This window comes from Tamandua tetradactyla, chromosome 1 (genome assembly GCF_023851605.1).
Source record: "Tamandua tetradactyla isolate mTamTet1 chromosome 1, mTamTet1.pri, whole genome shotgun sequence".
NCBI lineage: Eukaryota > Metazoa > Chordata > Mammalia > Pilosa > Myrmecophagidae > Tamandua > Tamandua tetradactyla.
The window spans coordinates 13,676,099-13,699,714 of record NC_135327.1 but is presented as its reverse complement, the minus strand read 5'-3'; the positions used below and the strand labels follow the sequence as shown (position 1 = coordinate 13,699,714).

Here is a 23,616-nt window from a genome sequence, read left to right as displayed (position 1 = left end):
AGGAATTCAGACACCAGAGCTTGGTAATTTGAAGCCATTAAAACCAGCCTACAACCTCTCCTCTGTCTCCACCACGCCCCCAGCAGGGAGAGTCTGCCAAAGTTAAAGGTACCACATCATCTTATGCTGGTGGGGCCTGCAGTCAGACAAGTGCCACATACTGGGCAGGACAAGAAAAACAGTGCCCAGAGACTTCATAGGAAAGTCTTTCAACCTGCTGGGTCTCACCCTCAGGGAAAACCAATGCAGGTGACTCTTTCCTCCTGATAGGAGGCCAGTTTGGTCTGGGAAAATCTGACTGGGTTCTATAATATCTAAGTAGACCCTCCTAAGTGTGTGTGTGGGGAAGGCACCACACAGGCAGGGCAACAAACAAGAAAACAAGAACTGAAAAATTCTCCTCTGTTAAACAAAACTTAAGCTAAAGGTCCAGATACAGCTGAATGGAATGTCAAAGAACAGATAGACAACAAATTCATCCAGCAAGAAAACCCTAGATAAAAGAAGTGAAAGCGCTTTTTTTTTCTTTTTCTTTTCTTTCTTTCTTTTTCTTTTTTTTTGGTCTCAAGTAGGAGGCCTCCCCCTTACCCTCACCCCAGCCCCCCACCTTCACCGGCTTAAGCAGCTACCATGGCCGAGCTTCCCGGCGCGGCGTTGTCCCAGGCGGGTTGGTATCTTTCTGATGAAGGCATTGAAGCTTGCACAAGTTCTCCTGACAAAATCAATATAAATGACATCATCCCGATTGCTCTCAATACAGATCTAAGAACAATTGGCAAGAAATTCCTCCCTGGTGACACCAATGGTGGAAAGGTAGAAAAGCTTGAATGTCCCTATGTGTTGCAGATTCAAAAAATTCGCAATGTTGCTGCAGCAAAAGATAATGAAGAATCTCAAGTTGCACCAAGAATGCTGCATTTGCAGATGACTGATGGTCATATAAGTTGTACAGCAGTAGAATTTAATTATATGTCAAAAATAAGCCTGAACACACCACCTGGAACTAAAATTAAGCTCTCAGGCATTATTGACATTAAAAATGGATTCCTGCTCTTGAATGACTCTAACACAACAGTTCTTGGTGGTGAAGTGGAGCACCTTATTGAAAAATGGGAATTGCAGAGAAGCTTGTCAAAACACAATAGAAGCAATATTGGAACTGAAAGTGGACCACATCCTTTTGTGCCATTTGGACACAAGTGTATGTCTCATGTCGAAGTGGATAGTAGAGAACTTGACTGAAGAAAGACCTTGCAAGTTACTATGCCTGTCAAACCTACAAATGATAATGATGAATTTGAAAAGCAAAGGACTGCTGCTATTGCAGAAGTTGCTAAGAGCAAAGAGACCAAGACATTTGGAGGAGATGGTGGTGGTGGTAGAAGCAATCTCAATATGAGTGCTGGTGGTAATCGAAATAGGGAAGTTTTACAAAAAGAAAAGTCAGCCAAATCTGAAGGGAAGCATGAAGGTGTCTACAGAGAACTGGTTGATGAAAAAGCTCTGAAGCACATAACAGAAATGGGCTTCAGTAAGGAAGCATCGAGGCAAGCTCTTATGGATAATGGCAACAACCTAGAAGCAGCATTGAATGTACTTCTTAATAGCAATAAACAAAAACCTGTTACAGATCCGCCTCTGAGAGGTAAAGGAAAAGGCAGGGGGAGAATAAGATCTGAAGATGAAGAGGATCTGGGAAATGCAAGGCCATCAGCACCAAGCACATTGTTTGATTTTTTGGAGTCCAAAATGGGAACTTTGAGTATGGAAGAACCTAAATCTCAGCCACAGCAGCTTCATCAGGGACAACATAGATTGTCAAATACTGAGCAAAATGGAATAAAAGATAATAATCAACCAAGACATCTTCCTTGAAATGATAATAGGCAGCCAAGAAATGAAAAACCTCCTCGTTTTCAAAGGGACACTCAAAATTCAAAGTCAATTTTAGAAGGCACGGGATTACCTAGAAACAGAGGTTCTGAAAGACCAAATACTTCTTCAGGATCCGAAGTATGGGCTGAAGAGAGAAACAAGTATGATAGAACATATTCTAGATACGATAGAACTAAAGATACTTCATATCCTTCGAGTTCTCAGCACAATAATGGTGCTTTTAAGAAAAGAGATAACTCTATGCAAAGCAGACCAGGTAAAGGCCCAACTTATGCAGAGGCAAAAGAAAATCCACTTCCTCAAGAATCCATAGATTATAATTATCAAAAACGTGGAAAAAGAGAAAACCAAACAGCAAATCTTGATCATTTTTATGACAGGAAACCACGAACAATAAATAATGAAACTTTCACTGGTATAAAATCTAAAAAATATTTTGATGTAAATAGTGATTACCAGAATCCTGTTCGAACTAACAGTTTCATAGATCTTCCAAATGGAGAGATGGAAATGGCACCGAAGGGGAGGCGAATAGGACCTATTAAGTCATCTGGACCCATTCCAGCTACACCCTATGATGATAAAATATTTTATAATAGTGGGCCTAAAAGAAGATCAGGGCCAATTAACCAGAAAAAGTACTAGAATCATCTATTCCTATGGAGTATGCAAAAATGTGGAAACCTGGAGATGAATGTTTTGCACTTTATTGGGAAGACAACAAGTTTTACCGAGCAGAAGTTGAAGCTCTCGATTCTTCAGGTATGACAGCAGTTGTTAAATTCATTGATTATGGAAACTATGAAGAGGTGCTACTAAGCAACATCAGGCCAGTTCAAACAGAGGCATGGGAAGAAGAAAGTACCTACGACCAAACCTCTTGAATTCCGAAGAGGAGGTGCTGGCCAGCCAAGACGATCAACTCGGCCAACCCAGCAGTTTTACCAGCCTCCTCGGGCTCGGAATTAATATGAAAAGAATCTTCCAGAAGAAATGAACCACTGACTGCAACAACCAGGCCAAAACTTGTTGCTAGACCTCCTGCTTTCCCTTCAGAGCAAGAGCAGTCACAGTGGATATTGTTATCTGAAGAAAGAGAAAGCAGATTTTGAAAGGAAAAAAAAAAGATTCAACTCTTACAAAGAATGGGAAAAAATACCAAGTTAAATAAAGCAAATACCAAGATTTTTTCTTCAGCCATCAATGAAACCAATGTGCTATTAAAAAAAAAAAAAGAAGTGAAAGCAATCTCCAGAATAAACTAATTAAGGTAATTAAATGCCTAGACGCCAGCAAAAAATAACAAATCACACTAGGAAAATTGAAGATATGGCCCAGTCAAAGGAACAAACCAACAATTCAAATGACATACAGGAGCTGAAACAATTAATTCAGAATGTACGAACAGACATGGAAAACCTCATTAAAAACCAAATCAATGAATTCAGGGAGGATATAAAGAAGGCAAGGAATGAACAAAAAGAAGAAACTGAAAGTATGAAAAAACAAATCACAGAACTTATGGGAATGAAAGACACAGTAGAAGAGATGAAAAAAACAATGGAAACCTACAATGGTAGATTTCGAGAGACAGAACTTAGGATTTCTGAACTGGAGGACGGAACGTCTGAAATCCAAAAAGAAACAGAAACTATAGGGGGAAAAATGGAAAAATATGAGCAGGGACTCAGGGAATTGAAAGACAATATGAAGCGCATGAATATATGTGTTGTGGGTGTCCCAGAAGGAGAAGAGAAGGGAAAAGGAGGAGAAAAACTAATGGAGGAAATCATCACTGAAAATTTCCCAACTCTTATGAAAGACTTAAAATTACAGATCCAAGAAGTGCAGTGTACCCCAAAGAGAATAGATCCAAATAGACATACTCCAAGACATTTAATAATCAGAATGTCAGAGGTCAAAGAGAAAGAGAGGATCTTGAAAGCAGCAAGAGAAAAGCAATCCATCACATACAAGGGAAGCCCAATAAGACTATGCGCAGATCTCTCAGCAGAAACCATGGAGGCGAGAAGACAGTGGGATAATATATTTAAATTATTAAAAGAGAAAAACTGCCAATCAAGAATTCTATATCCAGCAAAATTGTCCTTCAAAAATGAGGGAGAAATTAAAACATTTTCAGACAAAAAATCACTGAGAGAATTTGTGACCAAGAGACCAGCTCTGAAAGAAATCCTAAAGGAAGCACAAGAGACAGATACGAAGACAGAAGATAAAGGTGTGGAGAAGAGTGTAGAAAGGAAAACTATGAGTAAAGGTAAAAAGAAGGAAAATTAGATATGACATATAAAATCCAGAAGGCAAAATGGTAGAAGAAAGTACTACCCATGCAGTAATAACATTGAATGTTAATGGATTAAACTCTCCAATCAAAAGACAGTCTGGCAGAATGGATTAAAAAACAGGACCCATCTGTATGCTGTCTCTACTCAAAGGACACGAGGCCAAGGACACAAATGGACATTTACACACCAATGTTTATAGCAGCATTATTAACAATTACCAAGAGATGGAAACAGTCAAAATGTCCATCAACAGACAGTTAGCTAAACAAACTGTGAAATTTATATAAGATGGAATATTATGCAGCTGTAAGACAGAATAAAGTTATGAGGTATGTAACAACATGGATGGACCTTAAGGACATTATGCTGAGTGTGATTAGCCAGAAACAAAAGGACAAATACTGTATGGTCTCACTGATAGGACCTGACATTAGTGAATAAACTTGGAATATTTCCTTGGTAACAGAGACCATCAGGAGATAGAAATAGGGTAAGATATTGGTATTTGGAGTTGAAGGGATACAGATTATGCAACAGGATGGAATATAAAAACTCAGAAATGGACAGCACAATATTACCTAACTGTAATACAATTATGTCAAAACGCTGAATGAAGCTGCATATGAGAATGATAGAGGGAGGAGGGCTGGGGCATAAATGAAATCACAAAGAAAGATAGACGATAAAGATTGAGATGGTGTAATCTAGGAATGCCTAGAGTTATAATGATAGTGACTAAATGTACAAATTTAAAAAATGTTTTTGCGTGAGGAAGAACAAAAGAATGTCATCACTGCAGGGTGCTGAAAATAGATGGTACTTAATATTTTAAAATTTCAACTGTGTGAGACTAAAGCAAAAAAATGTTTCTTTGGTACAAATCTATACTTTAACTAATGCATCTCCTAATATAACTTATGTAGATAGTTGATTGAACACCTTAAGTACATAGAACTTTGTATAGGACATGAGATTTTGTTGGTTTGTCCAAGTGATGCCCTGATGAATCCCAGAGTGATTTGATCAGTGAGTGGAAAAGTATTTGCAAAGCCCCCTTCCAGGAATGGTGAGAATGGGGGAAAACTCAACTTCCCCAAGTTGAATTCTTGATATTCTCACAAGCAGTGTGGACAACCAAAGCTATAGGCTGAGCCCCCAGTCTTGAGGTTTGTTCATATGAAACTTAACCCCACAGGGGATATGTCAAGCCTACTTAAAATTAAGCCTAAGAGTCACCCCCAACAGAACCTCTTTTGTTGCTCAGATGTGGCCTCTCTCTCCAGCCAACACAGCAAGCAGACTCACCACCCTCCCCCTGTCTACGTGGAACACGACTACCAGGGGTGTGGATCTTCCTGGCAGCGTGGGACAGAAATCCCAGAATGAGCTGAGATTCAGCATCAAGGGATTGAGAAAACCTTCTCAACCAAAAGGGGGAAGAGGAAATGAGACAAAGTGTCAATGGCTGAGAGATTCCAAACAGAGTTGAGAGGTTATCCTGGAGGTTATTCTTACGCATTAAGTAGATATCACCTTGTTATCCAAGATGTAATGGAGAGGCTGGAGGGAACTGCCTGAAAATGTAGAGCTGTGTTCCAGTAGCCATGTTTCTTGATGATGATTGTATAATGATATAGCTTTCACAATGTGATTGTGTGATTGTGAAAACTTTGTGTCTGATGCTCCTTTTATCTACCTTATCAACAGATGAGAGGAACATATGGAATAAAAATAAATAATAGGGGGAACAAATGTTAAAATAGATTTAGTTTGAAATGCTAGTGATCAATGAAAGGGATCAGTAAGGGGTATGGCCTGTAAATTTTTTTTTTCTGTTTGTTATATTTTTCTGTTGTCTTTTTATTTCTTTTTCTGAATTGATGCTAATGTTCTGAGAAATGATCATGATGATGAATATGCAACTATGTGATGATACTGTGAATTGCTGAGTGTATGTGTTGGGAATGTTTGTGTTTCTTGTAATTCTTTTTAATTAATAAAAAATTTAAAAAATAAAAAGAAATAGAGTCATGAGTTCATTCTGGAAATATGCAAAGACTTACTTGATCTGGTTCACTGCTCCACTGGAGGCCAGTGGGAGTCAAGGGTAGTGGGTCTGATGAAGAGGGAGCTGCTGAAGAAGCTGCTGCCAGTCACAGGACAGAACCTCCGCTTCCAGCACCTCTTTACCGAGTTTCAGGAACAACCAAACATCCTGAGAGACAAGTAGACTTCCCGACCTGCCCCAACTGCAGCAGCAACGGCAGGGCCACACTCTCACCGCTGACCATGCCAGGGCCACCTCTCCCATGGCTGCAGTAGGAGGAAAAAACACTGGCAGGAGCTGTGTTGTCCTGCACAGCGCCCAGCCTGGCTCCTGGTTGCCCTTCTACTGTGTCCTGGGCCTCACGTTTCCTCAGAAGGGGGCAGCTCTGTCCTCCACTTGCCTTCCATTCAGGACACCTGTTTGGAGCTGAAGCTGGGGCTCTGTCCTGCTGCCTTGGGGTCAGTGTGGCACTGCCATCCTGCCCTCTCCAGCACAGCCCCAAGGCAGACAGTAGCCCCTGCCTCTGCAGGCACTGCCCTGTATCAGCTGGGAATAATGAGCCATTTGTACAAGAGGATCCTGGAACAGTAACATGTTATGCAGCCAGTGGACGGACCTGAGGCCTGTGCAAAAGGAAAGGCTGTTTCCACAGATGGGCTAATTTTGTACTAGAATTTGCTAACTTGTAATATGGAATTTTTCTTTTGGCCCATAATCAGGATTTCCCTACAAGTCACTTGGACACTGGTCACTTGTAGGAAATATAAACTCTAATTATGACAGCTACAGTGAAAAATAATTGTACTGCAATTAACCTATTTCATTTGGCTTTAATTTTAAAATGTTTGGAAAAAAGAGTCTGTTTGGGGGGGGATGGGACAGAAGGGGTGGGCAATTTCTTTTGTAAGTGTAAAATGAACATACATTGGATACCAAAAAAAAAAAAAAAAAAAAAAGAGTTCATTCTGGAGGCTATTCTTATGCATTATATAGATATCCCTTTTTAGTTTTTAGTGTATTAGAATAGCTAGAAGGAAATACCTGAAACTGCTAGGCTGTATTCCAGTGGCCTTGATTCTTGACTATGATTGTATAACTATATAGCTTTTATAGTGTGACCAGATGATTGTGAAAACCTTGTGACTGACACCCCCTTTATCTAGGGTATGGGCAGATGAGTAAAAAATAAAGACAAAAAAATAAATACTGGGGGCGGGGTCATGGATAAGGATTATGGGATGTTTTGGGTGTTCTTCTCTATTTTTTGTTTTCGAGTAATGAAAATGTTCAAAAATTGACTGTGGTGATGAGTGCACAATTAGATGATACTGTGGGTCACTGTATACTTCAGGTGATTATATGGTACGTGAATATATCTCAATAAAAGTGCATTAAAAAAATACTAAGGTCCTTCAGGAGGTTTCCTGCCCAGGTTCGTGCCTACTCTTCCATGACGCCTCCATCCCCACCCCTCACCCTTTACTCTCTCCACTTCTTTGTCCTTCCCAAATGGGCAGTGTCCCTCAGGTTTTCATTTTTTAGCCCTTGCTGTTCTCTCTGCCTAGGATACCTTTTTCTCTCTATGTCTGTTTCTCAAATTCCTACTCATACTTCAAGACCAAGCTCAAGTAGTTCAGCTACCTTGATTACTCCCTCTCTGTGCTCCTATTGTCCCCAGAATGTAAACTCTCAAAGCACCTTCTATGTCTCCTGGCACTTATTACAGGAGAAAATTAAGTGGATTTGATGGAGAGGAGATAAAGGAACTGGGAAGATGCAAAGGAGGGACGCGGGTAAGACTTTTCATAGTACATCTTTGTATATCGTTTGATTTTTGAACCATGTGAATTATTTCCCATTTGAAGACAATTAAAAACATGATAAAACAAAATAAAAGGACTGTTCTAGCTACTCTATGGACAACTACTCAGCAATAAAAGGACATGAAGTACTGATTTAAGCAACAGCATAGATAAATCTCAAAAACAGAATGCTGCATGAGAGAAGCCAGTCACAAAAGAATACAAACTGTATGATTCCGTTTATATGAAGTTCTAGAACAGACAAAAAGAATCTATGGTAACAGAAAGCAAATCGGTGGTAGTCTGGAGCAGGAGATGTCTACGGAGATTGGCTGGGAAGAGGTCCGAGAGTACTTTTTGGGTGATGGAAATGTTCTTTATCTTAATTATAGGGTAGATACACAGGTGTGTACATGTGCCAGGACTCATTGAACTGTACACTTAGAATGTGTACATTTTACTGCACATAATTTACACCTGAATAAAGTGGATTAGAAACAGATGTAGGCAAGAAAAAAATGTGAAAGTTTCTGGATTCTAGAGTTGTGGAATCCATCCACCATATTTGTGACCAGACTTGAGATGGTCTTGCAAGCGACTAAAGAAGGGGAAACATTCCAGGCAGGGGACGAAGGGCAGACAGATATGAGAACGTGCATGATATAAGAGGAGAACAGCACGATTCCTGCAGAGCTAGAGTGCAGGGCTCAGGTAGGCTGGGGCTATGGGAGATCTGTTTGGAGAGGTCCACTGTAGTCCAGACGTTGTGACCTTTGCTGCTAGGCTGAGTGACTGGATTTCAGACTCCCGACAAGGCGAATGAACAGAGGGTGCTCAGGTAGAAAGAGGTTTTGGGGGGTAGGGGGAGCTCCTCTGGCAGCTGTGGGATGGAAAGCTTAGAGGAAGAAGAGATTGGAGGCCTTGGTACCACTTTCACTATCCTCAGGCCAGAAATAAACCTCAAATGGCTTCACAAGCAACCTTCTCCCCATATCAAATTGCTGGAAACTGGACTGCCCCACAGCCTTGAACCTTTTCCCTTTTAGTCTGTTCACTTACTCTCACTCCTGGTTTTAAAAACATCCCAGCCTCTGCTGTCACCTACAAAGAGACTCTAACCAACCTCTTCCCAGGAAAGAGCTGAGGACAAGAATGGCAGCCAGACTGTATTGTGTGGTGGTGGCCCTACTGCTGCTGGCAGAGGTCTACAGCTTTGGAGAAGAGACCTCTGACCCCGGGATTGTGGCCAGGATCACCAGAAAAGGCCTGAAATACGGTAAGGCAGCTTGGTCGTTCCTCTTGATGTCCCTGTTGTCCACGAGACTGGGATAGTAACAAGGACAAGGAACCACATGATTGGGGGTCTGCTACCGCATGGCTTAGAAACCTTAGATATGTCCCTCTTTGGGCTCAGTTTCCCCTCAGAGGGTAAAGATGGGACTATCTCAGCATTTTTCCCAACATTTTTCTAACATTAGGTTTGCTAGGATACATGTTAAAAATGTAGATTCCTGAGAAACACTTAAAACTGGCTGGAATTTGGCCTGGGAATCTGCATTGTTAACATATGGCCCAGGCCATATTGAAAAAACAGAAGGCTTAACCACAACCACAGTAAGTAATTCCTTAAAAGCCTCAAGATATTCTGTCATTGCTTCCAAAATTTTATTGAATGAATTAATAACAATAATTGCTATTTCTCTAGCACTTTGAGTACATGAACCAATTTAATTCTCAGGTTCAAGCTGTTATCATTACTATCCCCCCATTTTACAAATAGGGAAACTGAGGCCCTGAGATGTTAGGGAACTTGCTTGGGATTATACCAAGAATCAGTGGCAAATCTTTGAATCAAGCCCAATCTATGTGATTCCAAAGCCTGGCCACCCAATTGTAACACTAAGCTGCATCCTACTAAATGAGCTAACTCAAAGTACCTTCTCTTTCTCCCCAGCCCGCCATCATGGACTTGCCAACCTGAAGAAGGAGCTTTCCAAAATCAGGTTGCATGACTTCTTAGGAAAATTTAGAATCAGTTGGATTGGATGGGTGCACTATGAGTTCCACAGGTAAGGTCTCCACTCTCTACCACAGGTGCTGCCAAGGAGGAGGGATGGGGGCCTAGGATCATGGAAGAGAGTGGTCAGGAGCTGGGATGGGGTCATCTCCTAAACTAAAGACAGAAGCATCATAGCCAACTCTTGGTGGGTTGCTTCTAGAAAGTGCTATATGTTTCTTATAATGTCAGTACAGAAGGAAACTATTAGTTTCCCAGCTGCTAAAACAAAAACTATAGAATGGTTTTAAACAATGGAAATTTATTGGCTGACAGTTTTGAGGCTAGAAGTTCAAAATCAAGGTGTCAACAAAGTGATGCTTTCTTCCCAAAGACTATGGCATTCTAGGGCTGGCTACAGGTGATTCTTGGTCCTTGACTTTTCCATCATATGGCAGTGCACATGGTAACATCTTCCCCCTTTCTTTTCCAGGCCATTAACTTCCAACTTCTGGCTGCTCCCCATGTTCTCTGTCTCTATGGCCTTCTCTATAAGGCTCCAATAATAGGATTTAAGGCCATCCTGATTCAGGTGGGCCGAATCTTAACCAAAGTAATCTCATCAACAGGTCCTATTTATAGGAATGGATTAAGATTAATAACATGGTTTTTGAGGGTACATAACTCCAAGCCCACCACAGGGACCCTTAGAAACCATTCATCAGTAGGTTGGATGTGCAGAAAGATCTAGTCCTTGATTTTTGCTCATCCAGGACTCTTGGATACTCTCCTTGTTGCTCAGATTAGGGATCTGAATGAGACATACCATCTACCCATCAAAGGCCCGTTAGGCGTCTGTAGTGAAGGGTCTTAAGTCTTCCCAGAACTTATTTACATTTTATTTGCACGTTCTTTCTATACATATATATCCCCAATAAAGAATAAAGCTGGGGGAGTGGGCGGTGCGAGGATAGTCCAGTGGTAGAATTCTCGACTGTCACGCGGAGATCCGGGTTGGATTCCCGGCCCATGCACGTCCCAAACAAGCAAGCAAACAAACAAAAAACCAAACAAACAAAAATTCAACAAATGGTCCTGCAATAAGGGGAGACTCACATGGAAAAAGAATGAAATGTGATCCCCACCATACAGTATACCAAAAAAAAATAAAAAGAAAGAAAAAGAGTAAAGCCAGGATCTTTCTGGTCTTGGGGAACAAGCCCCAGTTCTTCATATCCATTTCCTGAAGCACTTAACTTACTTTACCTTACAATCTTCTCTCAGCTTTCCTGCATTCAGTAACCAGGGGTCTCACCCTTAACTCTTTTCTTCATCCATTTCTTGGTTACATGGATTTTTCTTCCCCGGTCCTACCAGAGTCCAGATTAAGCCCTGGAGGATCATTAACCATCATTGATAGAAAAAGTTGGCTTGGGATCTACCCCAGGTCCCTTGAGACAAATCCTGAAGGCAGTGGGTAAACTATTCTAAAATTACACACACACACACACACACAAACACACACGCAATATCCAGGCCATGGCACTTGAGGGAGTTGCCCCTCCCCACAGCCCTAGAGCACCCCTCGTACACAGGAACCACCACAGGTTACTGTTGTCTGCTCAGACATCGATCACACCTGCTGCTGACTGTGCGCTTCTCAAGACCAGGGACTGAGTTTTGAATCTCTGTGATCTACGTATCTGGAGGGTTTGACAGAACAGGATTGTTATGAACGGTTGCTGAGTGACTGAATGAGTGTTGATCAGACCCGCCACTGACTTTAATGGCCACATGGGCCTCAAGGAAATGTAGATGAGTGCATCAGGCACAGACACTATATCAGAGACCAGCCAGGAGGGCAGAGGCTACACTAGGTATTTCAATGGAGGGAATTTGCTTCAAAGTGTTAGATGTGGTGATAAGCCAAATGGGAACCAATGAAATCATCCAGGTGTTAGTAAAACTGGAATCACTAGCGCCCCTCCCACTGGAGATGCAAAGACAGGTGGTGGTATTAGTAGAGCAGAGGGGCTAGGGCCTCTAGTTAGGAGGCAAGGTCATGAAGGAAGGGGTTGTCCAGCAGCATCTGGTAGCACTAAAGAAATGGAACCATTGCCATTGACACAGTTCTAGAGCAGAAGAAACACCCTGGCTTTTCCCTTCTTCACATCTGCTAATCTCTCCCTCCTCCCCATGCCTCCCATTGGACAATCCTAACTAAGGCCCATTTCAGAGGCGCCTTGGAAATGTCCATTGTATAGGCCAGTCCTTGTACAAAGGTCAGAGAAAGGGATTGACAGGGAGAGGATTTGAGAGCAAATGGGCAAATGGCTAGCGTGATATTTACCTGGAGGGCACCTGTCCCGTTTAAAGGGAGGCTCCTGCCAAGCTATACACTCTCTTTTGATTCTTTCAAAAGAATTCAGATATTCAGATTTTTTTTTAGTGCAAATATTCCAATTCTAAAATGTTGGCAAGTGAATCAAATTTTTAAAAAACAAAAGCACGTCTGTAGGCACATGTGGCACAGAGGTTATCAGGAGGTAATCTCTGATGTAAATGGGGACGCAAATTTACAATTCCTGGTGTGGGACTGTGGGGAGAGGATAGGCCCCTATCCTAGAGGCACTCAGACCCGGCTGTGGGGACCGACACACAATAGAATGTCAGCCACAGACCCCTCACAGATGTGAGGGTCAAGTGAGCAGGGGGGACAGGAGGCGCTATGGGAGGGCAGAGGTAACCAAGGAGAGAGGAAGGTCTTCGGTCTTGGAAGGTTGGAGCAGGCTTCCTGGAGGAGGTAAAGCCTGAGCAGAAAGATCTTGAAGGAAATGAATGAGATTATTTGATTGTCCTTTGAGGTTTAGATCAATAAGTTTGAAAAACAGAGTGAGAGGTTGGAGGGGACTCTGTGGACTCATTTAGGGGACTGAAGTGCCCCCGGTTTGTCTGGAATTGACAGTGTGCCTTCCTCCCCCAGCCTGAAGATCCAGCACTTCACTCTCGGAAACTCAGATTTGAGCTTAAACCCACAGAAGGGTCTGGGAATTTCCCTGTCCAACAGCTACATTTCTGTCCATGGGATCTGGAAGGTGAAAAAGGCTTTCATGTGAGTAGTGCTTGGGTTAGGACATGTGTCGGCTTTGGGCAAGGGCATGTCCTCCCACCCTCCACTTCCATGCCTGGGTTCTCAAAGTGCAATGTATTATGGGACACAGGTCTGACTTTCCCTAAGCCCATTTATCACCTGTGAAGTGGAGTTAATAATATCTCATTTCAATAGATGGATTTGTAGATTAAATACCCAAAGCAAGACATTTAGTAGTGTGCCTAGTACACAGAGACTACTCAATAAACATTGGCTGCTTCTACTGTGATAAACTGAGGCTCCGGGAGGATTCACAGATAGTGGGGACATGGGAGTCAAACCTGGGTCTGTGTTTTTTGAATCCTCTTCCTGGAGATGCCCCTGATTATACAATCATTTGCTTCAAATTTCTCCCAACCAGCCCTGTGGCAGGCACCTTTAATTTGAGTTTGGACAGCATTTCCACATCGTTTTCTCTGAACTTCAGCAAGGACAACTCTGGACGACCCACTGTCTCCATGACCCACTGTAACAACTCTGTTGGCAATATCAACATCGATCTTTCCAAAACCCTACGGTAAGTGAACCTACGCCCTCACGGGACATCAGAGCTGCGTCCGCATTCAGCTCACATAAGAGGCCTGTGATGGGGTACGAGCAAGATTTTAAGGCTAGTCAAGATGAGGAGTTGGCAAACCACAGTCTGCTGGCAAATCTGCCTGCTCCCCTTTGTTGTTAATAGTGTTATGAGAACACAGCCATGCTTATTTGTCTATGTATTAGCCATGGCTGCTTTAGCACTCTGATAACAGAGGTTAGTATTTGCAACACTATATGGTCTTATCTGGCCCTTAATGAAGAAGTTTGCAGATTCCTAGTCAAGATGCCCCTAACTTTTAGTGGAAACCTAGCACATCAATGTGTCTTGCATGTAGGGGATGCTCAGTGAGTATGAACTGAACGACGGCAGTCATCAGGCTGACCGCTACAGCACTGGGTTTTGTGGGCATCACATTACTCAGGTCCTGGCAGGAAGCAGAGCACACACTTCAAAGATTTAACTGACAATAACTTAATGAAGGGATACTAACTAAGGTGTGGGCAATGTTAAGGAAACCAACAGGAGATGTCCAAGCACTCAGAGACCAGCGACAGCATGGCGCCATTAGCAGCCCTAGAGTTGGAGGGAAGAGAGAAGAAAAGGATGTTAGCAGAGCCTGGAAAAGCTAGAACCTTGGAGAGGGGGCTAGTGGACAAGAGGAGAAACCATAGAGGATTGGAGACACTGCCAGAACAATGGTAGGCAGGGAGAGAACGGGATGCAACTGTCCAACTTCTCTTTCCTTCCTGCCTGTGCTTGCCATTAGCCCAAACGACCAGACGCCAGAGAGCAAGACCACTGAATCTCTAAGTGTCAGCCAGGCAGGACACAGAGAAGGGCAGAGAACGGAACCAGCAGAGGGAAGAGTGACAATAACCAAGCAAGTACCTCTTTGCTTGAAGTTAATTTGCCCAATGATCAAGTTGAAAGGAACAAAATGTCACCAGAAACTGGGAGCCCTTTAATTTGTCAGTCTCGGGGGAATTTCTATTTGGGGAACCCAGAGGCTGTTAGTCATTCATTAATTCAATTGACAAATGTTTTCCACATAAGTACTAGGGGTCTTGAACTCGAGTCTGCCATTTGGGAAAGGAAAATTTAGTTGAACCTGTATAGCTCCAAAGCACTGTGTCATTTTAATTTGATGTGTGAGAGTCCCCCTGTCTCTGGAGCAAAGCCATGAAAATCTATGTACCAAAAATAGACTCAGTGGGGCCAGCAAAATGGGTTAATTATTCTGTTGCAGTGGTAACTGCTGCATGGCTGCGGAAGTACGGATAGGAACATCAGAAAACATGGTCTTGACCGAAAAGGGGGAGTTCGTAGCTTTACTCATTAATTTATTCAACACATGTTTATTGAACCCTTACTATTCGCCAGATCCTGAGCTAAATGCTAGGAAAATAAGAGAGTGCAAAATAAACAGGGTCCCCATCCCAATGCAATTTATATTTTAGCGGAGGAGAGAGACGATGAATATTTTAATGTGAAATGAATTATCCTAAATGTAATTGTGATAACCTGCACAGCAGAATACTGAAAGCTAGAAATGTAGTGAGACTTAATAAGACTTTGGAACAGGGGTGATATATTCCAGGAAAGGAAATCTAAGATGAGTTTTGAATTCGAGCTGATGTGGGGCAAGCTTTCCCAAGGAGGGAGAAACAAGTAGAAAGAGCCTGAGGCGTGAAAAAGCTTGTGTTTTCCGAGAGATGAAAGTAAGTCAGCGGAGAGCCTGGAGAGGGGGAGGAGGGGAGGGGTTCTCAAATTAGAAGTTAAGGAGGTAGGGAATCAAGACTCTGAAGGACAGTGAGAGGCCATGGGATGGTTTTAAGAAGGAGGAGGGGTGATATGATCAGATTTTATTTTCTAAAAGATCTCTTCCTTTAGAAGAGATCAGAGCGGGGCAGAATGTATGCACGAATGCAGGGAGACCAAGGAGGATGCCGAACAGTTGTCCAGGCAAAAGAAGGTGATACCCTGGGCAGGTGATGGCAGTGGAGGTGGAGAGAAGGACTAGGTCCTGGCATATTTAGGAGGTTGGACTGAACTGAAACAACGAGAGGCACGAGGAGTTCAGGAGGACTTTACATAGTCTGATTCATAGAAAATCCCTTACTGCTCCAATCTCTTTTACTTTGATCCATGGTTGGAGAAGTCCCCATGTACAGTAGGGGACAGGAAGGTCTGGAAGCAGCACTCCAACTATGCCTGTCAGAGACACCAGCCGTCGTTTCTACTGCAATAGCCAGGGACTATAATCTGTTTGAGAAGGGGTACTGGGTACCAGAGTCCCAGCTAGGCACAGGGGACAGAGATCAGATGCTTTCTGAAAAACTCCAGGAAACACTTGTGTCTGATTTATCACATGATTTATTCAGCAGAAAATTAGAGAAGGAATCAAAAGGAGAGAAAAATCTAATTAATTTATGTTCTAGATTGCTAGCTGCTGGAATACAATATACCAGAAACAGAATGGCTTTTAAAAAGGGGAATTTAATAGGTTGCTAGTTTACAGTTCTAGGCTGAGAAAATGTCCCAGTTAAAGCAAGTCTATAGAAATGTCCAATCTAAGGCATCTAGGGAAAGATACCTTGATTCAAGAAGGCCGATGAAGTTCAGGGTTTCTCTCTCAAGTGGAAGGGCACATGGTAAACACAGTCAGGGTCCCTCTGTCATCTGGAAGGGCACATGGTGAACACGGGGTCATCTGCTAGCTTCTCCTGGCTTCCAGCTTCATGAAGCTCCCCGGGAGGCATTTTCCTTCTTCATCTCTAAAGATCCCTGGCTGGTGGACTCTGCTTCTCATGGCTATGTCATTCTGCTCTGCTCTCTCTGAATCGCCTTCATTCTCCAAAATGTTTCCTCTTTTATAGGACTCCAGAAATTAATCAAGACCCACTCAAATGGCTGGAGACATGCCTCCAGCTAATCCAGTTTAACAACCACTCTTGATTAAATCACATCTCCAGGGAGATGAACTAATTACAGTTTCAAACATTCAATACTGAATAGGGATTAGAAGAAATGGCTGCTTTTACAAATGGGGTTAGGATTAAAACATGGCTTTTCTAGGGTCCATACATCATTTCAAACCAGCACAATTTATAAGCTAAAAATAAAAAAAATCTCCACCACAAGCACACGTCCAACCAAATTTCAAAAGCAAACCTGCATTGCTGAGCATGACCAATAGAATATATACTGACATTTACTTAATCAGTCAACACAGAATGGTAAAGAAAACTTCATGGGAGAAAAAATTTTTTAAAAAAGTAATTCAACCAACATAGTTCTTTTATTTCCCCACCACCTCTTGCCCTCCCCATAGGAGGAAAAAGGGCCCGTGCAGGAAGGCCTGCCCTGGGCCATGTTCCCAGGGAGTGGGGGCCATGGTTGGGAGGGGCTCAGGGGGCAGCTTTATCTGAAGTGGGTGAGACTCACATCGAGAACGCCATGAGGTTAGAAGGCAAGGCTGCCTGTTCACTGCAGTCCCCTCAGCACCTAACACAGGGTTTAGCATGAAGGAGAGGCTCAGAAAATGTTTGTCAAATGACTGAGTGAGTGAGTGAACGATAATTGCTAGACTGCCAGATAAGTCGTTGAGGGAATATGGGGGCGGGTATACAGGATAGGTCTTACCCACTCTTTAAAATGTTTTTGGGTAGGCAATTCATTCATAGTTCATAATTTCACAGCTGCAAAACAGTACAGACAGAAAAAAATCACTACTCAAGCTTGTTCCCACGCCAACTAGTTCCAGTGCTGGAAGTAACCAATAGTACACTGCCTTGGGGATTGTTTCTGAGAGAATCCATGCCTGTACATCTAGATATTCTATTATTTTGCTTTTTACACGAATAGCAGCATGCTATAAAAATATTAGGTCCCTAGCTTTTTCATTTAATGATGTATGTAGAAGTCCCTTCACATCGAAACACAGGACCATCCTTTAAAAAATGCTCCATTATATGAAGACACTATAATGTATATAACTAACCCCCCACTCATGAACTTTTAGCTTGCAGATCTTCCCCCATCCCACTCCATACAAATAATGCTAAAAGGCTAATCTTGTGCATAACGTAATTTTGCAAATTATGGCAAATATATTGTAGCCTAAATATTTTAAACAGAATTGCTGGGTCAGAAAGTATGTGCATTTTGTAATTTTAATATATACTGACAAATTGCCTTCTAAGGATGTTTGAATCTTTCCACTCCCACTAGCAATATATGAGAGTGTCTATACTTTAAACCATTCCCAACATGGCGTATAGTCAAAGATTTAGCTTTTGCCAAGTAAAAGATGAATTATGTTAGTTTCAATTAGTGTTTATCTAGTCATGGATGATGGTGAGCAGCTTTTTGTGTATTTCAGAGCCACATATAGTTCATTTTTTCCAAACAGTCTATTCATGTCCATTCCTATCCCTTCAGTCCACCTTTTCCCCCCTCAAGACTTTTAACATCTAAATTCATCCAACTGCTTTAAGTTGCAAGTTAGAAAAAATTCAATTCAGATGTTTAAGCACTGAGGGACTTGACTGGCTCCCATATGACTGACAAGTCCATGGTTGGTACAAGCCTATCACTGGATCCAGGTGTTCCACCAGTGACACCGGGAGTCTCTCTGTCTCTTGGATCTGCCTTTTATCTCTGTTGGCTTCAGTCTCAGGGAGTGACCCTAACTCTTAGAGTGGCTAAGATGGTCTCCAGGAGCCCATTTATTTTGCCCTTAGTGCTTAAATCTCAGCAAAGGAGAAAAGTGGCTCCCACAACAAATCCAAGAAAAGCCCTGAGAAAAGCTGTGTTGGGTCACACGCCCAGCCCTGGACCCATCATCGTTGATATAATCAACTGAGCCCAGGCAGAAGGGCAGGGTCAGCCCCAGTGAAAAAGGACTGAAATGGGGAAGGAGTAAGTTTTCAAAGAGGGAAGAAAAGGATGCTGGAGAAATAAAATCCACAGGGGCACATCCTTAACAAACCCATCCTCAACCAGCCTACACCCACTTACTTTTCTGATTTGGGGATTACCATGGACCACCCTCCTTGGATTAAAGTTATCAAGCTGGGTCCCTTCTTGGACAGGATGGGGAAAGGACAGAGCCATGGCTAGCCCTCCTTTCCTAAAATAAGTTAATCAATAAGTGTAACTTAATCATCTTTGCTTCTCTCTCTAGGGGGATCCAGACCCACTTCCATGAAATAGTTGAAAAAAAGTTGATAAAGATCTTGGACCAAAAGGTAAACAATTGGATAAGCACACTATTGGCACGTACATAACTCATGTTCAAAAACAGTCTTTTCTCTTAAGTACCTTGACACTTGAATTTGCTAGGCAAAGCTGTTCTCATTTGTGGTACAAAGACAAATTTCAAATCATTACCGAGTTCCTACGACTACATTGGATAAACTAGCATTTGGAACCAATGGAATGCTTTCCGATTTGTAGCAGTAGATAATATTAGACACAGATGGGGAGAAATGAGTTTGGATCCCTCCCTCTCACCATACATAAAAACCAACTCCAGATGGTCTAAGGAGTTAAATGCCAAAACAAATCTTAAAATCTTTAAGGAGAGGGCGGGCCACGGTGGCTCAGTGGCAAGAACGCTTGCCTGCCATGCCAGAGAACCCGGGTTCGATTCCCGGTGCCTGCCCATGTTTAAAAAAAAAAAATCTTTAAGGAGAAAACTAAGTAAATCTTGCTTACCTTGATATAGGAAAATACCTCTTGAACAGGACATGGTAAGAAAATGTGAGGCACACTGGGAACGGCAGTGGGAGTGGCCCTAAGTGTCACTCACCTCTGGAAAAGCCGGGAGTGTGAAGGAAAAGAGGGGTCCTCGTCCATTTCCCTGTGTCTCTGGGCATGCTTGTGCACCCCCTGCAGCCTCTCCTAGTCTTGAGTGGAGTGGGGTCGAGGCCCCGACCAGAAGCGCTGGTGAGAGGCAGTTAGATGCTGTCACGGAGCCGCTGGCGCACGGCGTCTGCTCAGAGCACTCATCACTGCAGTGTCAGGGCCGGTTGTCAGGCGGGTTTCGCCCCTGGGACTCTTCCTGCGATGGTGAGCCACAGGCAGACACGCTGGATGTCAACCCCAGTTCTGCCACGGGGCTGGCTGTGAGGCTCTGGTGACCGGCTCACCTCTCTCAGCCACAGGATTCTCTCTGCAAACAAGGAATAAGCATAGCGCCCACCTCATGGCTGATGTGAGGACGGAATGACGTCGTACACAGGGACACTCATTGCCTGGCCCAGTGCACAGGGCGAGGTTCCTTTCACTGCCATCTGTGCTCTCTGATACCCACGAGAGCTGGTGGCTGAGGCCAGGGAGGGTTGTTGTCTCTGCCCTACCAATATGGGAATGGAGGGCCAGAGAAATGTGGATTCCATGTAACTGGGGCTGGGGGAGGCTGACCCTGCGGAAGGGACAGTTCAAGAGGAGATGGTCATTGGTTTCAGGCTCCATGGGGACAATGGACAAAGTGCTCACTGGCTGTGCAGGAGAGGATACCTGATCAGGGGGCTTAGCTGAGGACAGGTGCTGACCCCAGGGAGTCCACACACCCCAGGCCCAGGGACTGTGCTGGCAGCGCTGGCCTCACTCAGGGCTCAGAGGAGGCCATTCGGGTGCATGTGCCAGACGTGCTGTCGCCTGCTTGGAGCACGTACTCAACACTGATCCCAGAAAGGGGAAGCTTCCCTCAAAATGAGAGCTGAGGCTAAGTGATGTGAACCTTGGTATTAAATCATGCAGAAAACAGAATCAACAAGTGATTCCCTAAACAGTCCTCTTCCTCCTCCTTCTTACGTCAAGGGAAACTCTCAGTTTGAGACTAGTGAGTCCTGAATACTTCCCTTTGTAACAAAAAGCTGGCAATAACTATCCAGGCAACAGGATCTACAGAGACATCCTTAGTGTTCCCTCAATTCCCTTGTATTCATTTTTCCAGCTTATCCTATTCATGACAAGGGATCCCAGTTTTCCACTGATGAGAGCATATAAAGTTGCTCTGTGTTTTGTCAAGCCTAGGCAATTCTTTAGAGGCTGTATTGGCGTAGAGCAAATAAGGAGTAAGTAACGACAGGAGCAAAGTGGGAAAAGATGAATCCCCAGGATGGTATAGGAATAGCCGAGGTTAGGGAGCTGCAGGACTAGGGGCTTCCTGGACCTCCCCCAGCTGGAATCCCTGCCTTCCCCAGGAGGAAGCTAGTGGAGGCTGAGGAATGGGATGCTTGGGTTGACCCTCCTGCTGGCTTTGCGTCGGCTCCCTCTGGTGGTCGCAGTAGGTACTGCCTGCAGACCAGGCCACACTCCTTGCTGGGTCCCTCATCTTCCCAGATGGCCTTGGCCATGTCGTGGCAATGGTTTCAGGCATCTGTGAGTAGGCAGAGGAGGCAAAGGGGCTGGGGAATGGGCTGGTGGACCCAGAGTCAAGAGCTGCCTCCTGTCCTCCACGTCTCCCCTCTGCGCTCTAAGAAACACCATGTGTCCTGCACCACCTGCCACGGTAACTGCCGAGACACTGAACTGAGGACCGTGAGAACAGGAGGCCCTGGGCAGTATCGACTTTACCAGCATCTGCTTTTATTGTGTGTGCCCCAAATCCCAGGAGCTTTAGCCAGGCCCAGCTGCGTGAGACCAGCCCAGATGAGCCAGTGACCGGTTCGGTGTGCTGATGGGGACAGTGACCCCTTCCCCCTTCTCTCCACCCCTCCACATGTGCCTGTACAGGGCGGGGCCGTAACTATGGGTGCTGGAGTGGGAGTGGGGAAAGTGACACCTTGCCAAGGAGAGAGGAGGGGTTCACCTGGTGTTCTCACCCAATTCGGCAGATCTGTGGTGTGGTCAGGACGGCAGTAACTTCACGTCTGCAGCCCTATCTTCGGACTCTGCCAGGTTTGGAGCCCCTTACTACCCTGGGTGTCATCAAATGCCACAGTGCCCAGCATCCCAGAACCCTCTCACCTCAAGGGGCCTGGAAACCTTCCCCATCCAATATCTCTCCATCCTACAGAGTTAGACATGGGGTGTCCCACTCCCTGGTGATCTGCTGTCTGGGGGTAGTGGAGGGAGGGTGGTGGATGAGGGGATCAGAGGTTATTACTCAGAAACCTGCCAGAAGAATGAGGAGGTGGGCCGAGGATTACAAATGCGTGGTGGAATCTAGGGTTGGCTGTGGCCTGGCTGCTGTGACCTAACAGGCATGCACAGGGCTGCCAGGGTAGGGCTAGGAGACCTCCCGGTCCTGCCCTCTGGCTGCCACCAAAACTTTTCCAATCACACATCAAGCCAAGTCAGCCCCCCTTCTTGAAACTCATCAAAGGCTCTTCTGCTTCTCAGAATACTGAGCCCGGGCGGTGCAATGGTGGCTCGGTGGCAGAATTATCACCTGCCATGCCGGAGACCTGGGTTCCATTTCTGGAGCCTGCCCATGCCAAAAAGAAATACTCAGCCCAGCTCAGTCCAACGAGGGTTCGCATGGTCCCATCCGTCCACCATGCCTGCCTCCAGGTTCATTTTGCTCCCTTCTCCACTTGTCCTCTGTGCTTCCATCACATTGGCAGCTAGAAGTTCCTTTAATATGCCATGTTCCATAGCCCTCCAGGATCTATAGCATGCCACTCTCTCTGCTAGGAATGCCCTTCCTCCACATCCGCCCCCTTCACCCAGTTAACATTTATTCTGCAGTAACTGGCCCAAGCAACATCTTTTCCAAGAAACCCTCCATGACTGTGTATAGATCATGTTCCTGTCAGCCCATCCACCACTGTATGGTTGTCATCATCCAATGGACCACTCTAGCCAGAGTTGCAATTTTACATTTATTTGCTCAGTTATTCCCCCATGGACTCTCAGTTCATTGAAGAAGGGCACTTTAACTTCTTCAGCCATGGCATGGTGCCTGACACATAATAGATGCTCAATAAATATTGCTTGAATGAATGAAGCAATTTTTCTGCATGGGACAAGGCACCATGTTTCAGCCCCAGCTTCATTTCCTTTCTCCAAAGTATAATCCATTGCAACAGAGCTCCCTGAAGTTGTGCAGCGCACACTGTGTAAAACTGTGTTTGGCTGCCCATTCATAACCCTGCATCTTTTTGTCCCACAGTCAGCACAATGATCGACTATGTCGCCAGCATTGACTACAGGCTGGTCGGCGTCCCCAAAGTGTCGTTCCGGGGCCTGGACACGCCTTTCAAGGTGAGTGACTAGGGAAAAAGCTTTGGAGCAGATGGCTGGCAGGACATCAGCTCCAGCTCCCAGAGTTGACTCCCCTCCTTCCTCTCCAGTCCATCTGCCTGTCAGTCCACATCCCTGACCCATGCCCTCAATGTGCAGACCTGTTACTAGGCAGTGTCAAGTACAACCTATGTCTAGGTCTCTCAACCAACATGGTAAATCCGTTTGGAGCCTAGGCATCCTGACTTCGAATCCTGGGATTTCGTACCATGGGAACTTGGGAAAATTACCTAACTTCTCTGACCCTCTATGAAATTAGAATAATAATCATAGGCATATCTTGTAAGGTTGTGGCAGGAATAAAATGAGATGATGTGTATAAAGAGCTCAGCAGGGTCTGGCACATGTTAAACATAGAAGGTAGTACTATTGTTACTATCCCCCTCACCCCTTGTTGTAGCCCAATCCCCAGAACTTGTGACTATGTTACCTGATGTGGCAAAAGGGACTTTGCATGTACAGGCAATGTAAGGATCCTGAGGTGGAGAGAGGCTCCTGGATTATCCTGGAGGAGCCCAACATCATCACAGGAGTCCTTAGAAGTGGGAGGCAGGAGATCACAGGGACAGAAGTCAGTGAGATGACAGGAGCAAGAGTAGGAGGGGAGCAAGTGAGTGGAGTG

At 44.2% G+C, this 23,616-nt stretch overlaps 1 protein-coding gene and 1 pseudogene across 10 annotated transcripts in view; both read left to right on the top strand.

The window, feature by feature from the left end:
* Positions 1-537: 537 nt before the first annotated feature.
* On the top strand, positions 538-3,134 carry LOC143683541 (tudor domain-containing protein 3 pseudogene; annotated as a pseudogene).
* A 5,177-nt stretch (positions 3,135-8,311) lies between these two features.
* LOC143690990 (lipopolysaccharide-binding protein-like) overlaps positions 8,312-23,616 on the top strand; it is a 52,282-nt gene continuing 36,977 nt past the window's right edge. For 4 of the 10 annotated variants that reach the window (XM_077168938.1, XM_077168928.1, XM_077168879.1 and 1 more), the window contains exons 1-9: positions 8,323-8,393; positions 9,140-9,327; positions 10,006-10,120; positions 13,031-13,159; positions 13,560-13,715; positions 14,506-14,619; positions 18,925-18,988; positions 21,584-21,647; positions 22,864-22,955. In XM_077168938.1, the coding sequence (XP_077025053.1) occupies positions 8,326-8,393; positions 9,140-9,327; positions 10,006-10,120; positions 13,031-13,159; positions 13,560-13,715; positions 14,506-14,619; positions 18,925-18,988; positions 21,584-21,647; positions 22,864-22,955 (990 nt within the window). In that variant the 5' untranslated portion in view covers positions 8,323-8,325. Of the gene's footprint in view, positions 8,457-9,139; positions 9,328-10,005; positions 10,121-13,030; positions 13,160-13,559; positions 13,716-14,505; positions 14,620-18,924; positions 18,989-21,583; positions 21,648-22,863; positions 22,956-23,616 lie in introns of all 10 variants that reach the window. The other 6 variants (XM_077168860.1, XM_077168887.1, XM_077168918.1 and 3 more) reach the window with 6 other exon arrangements.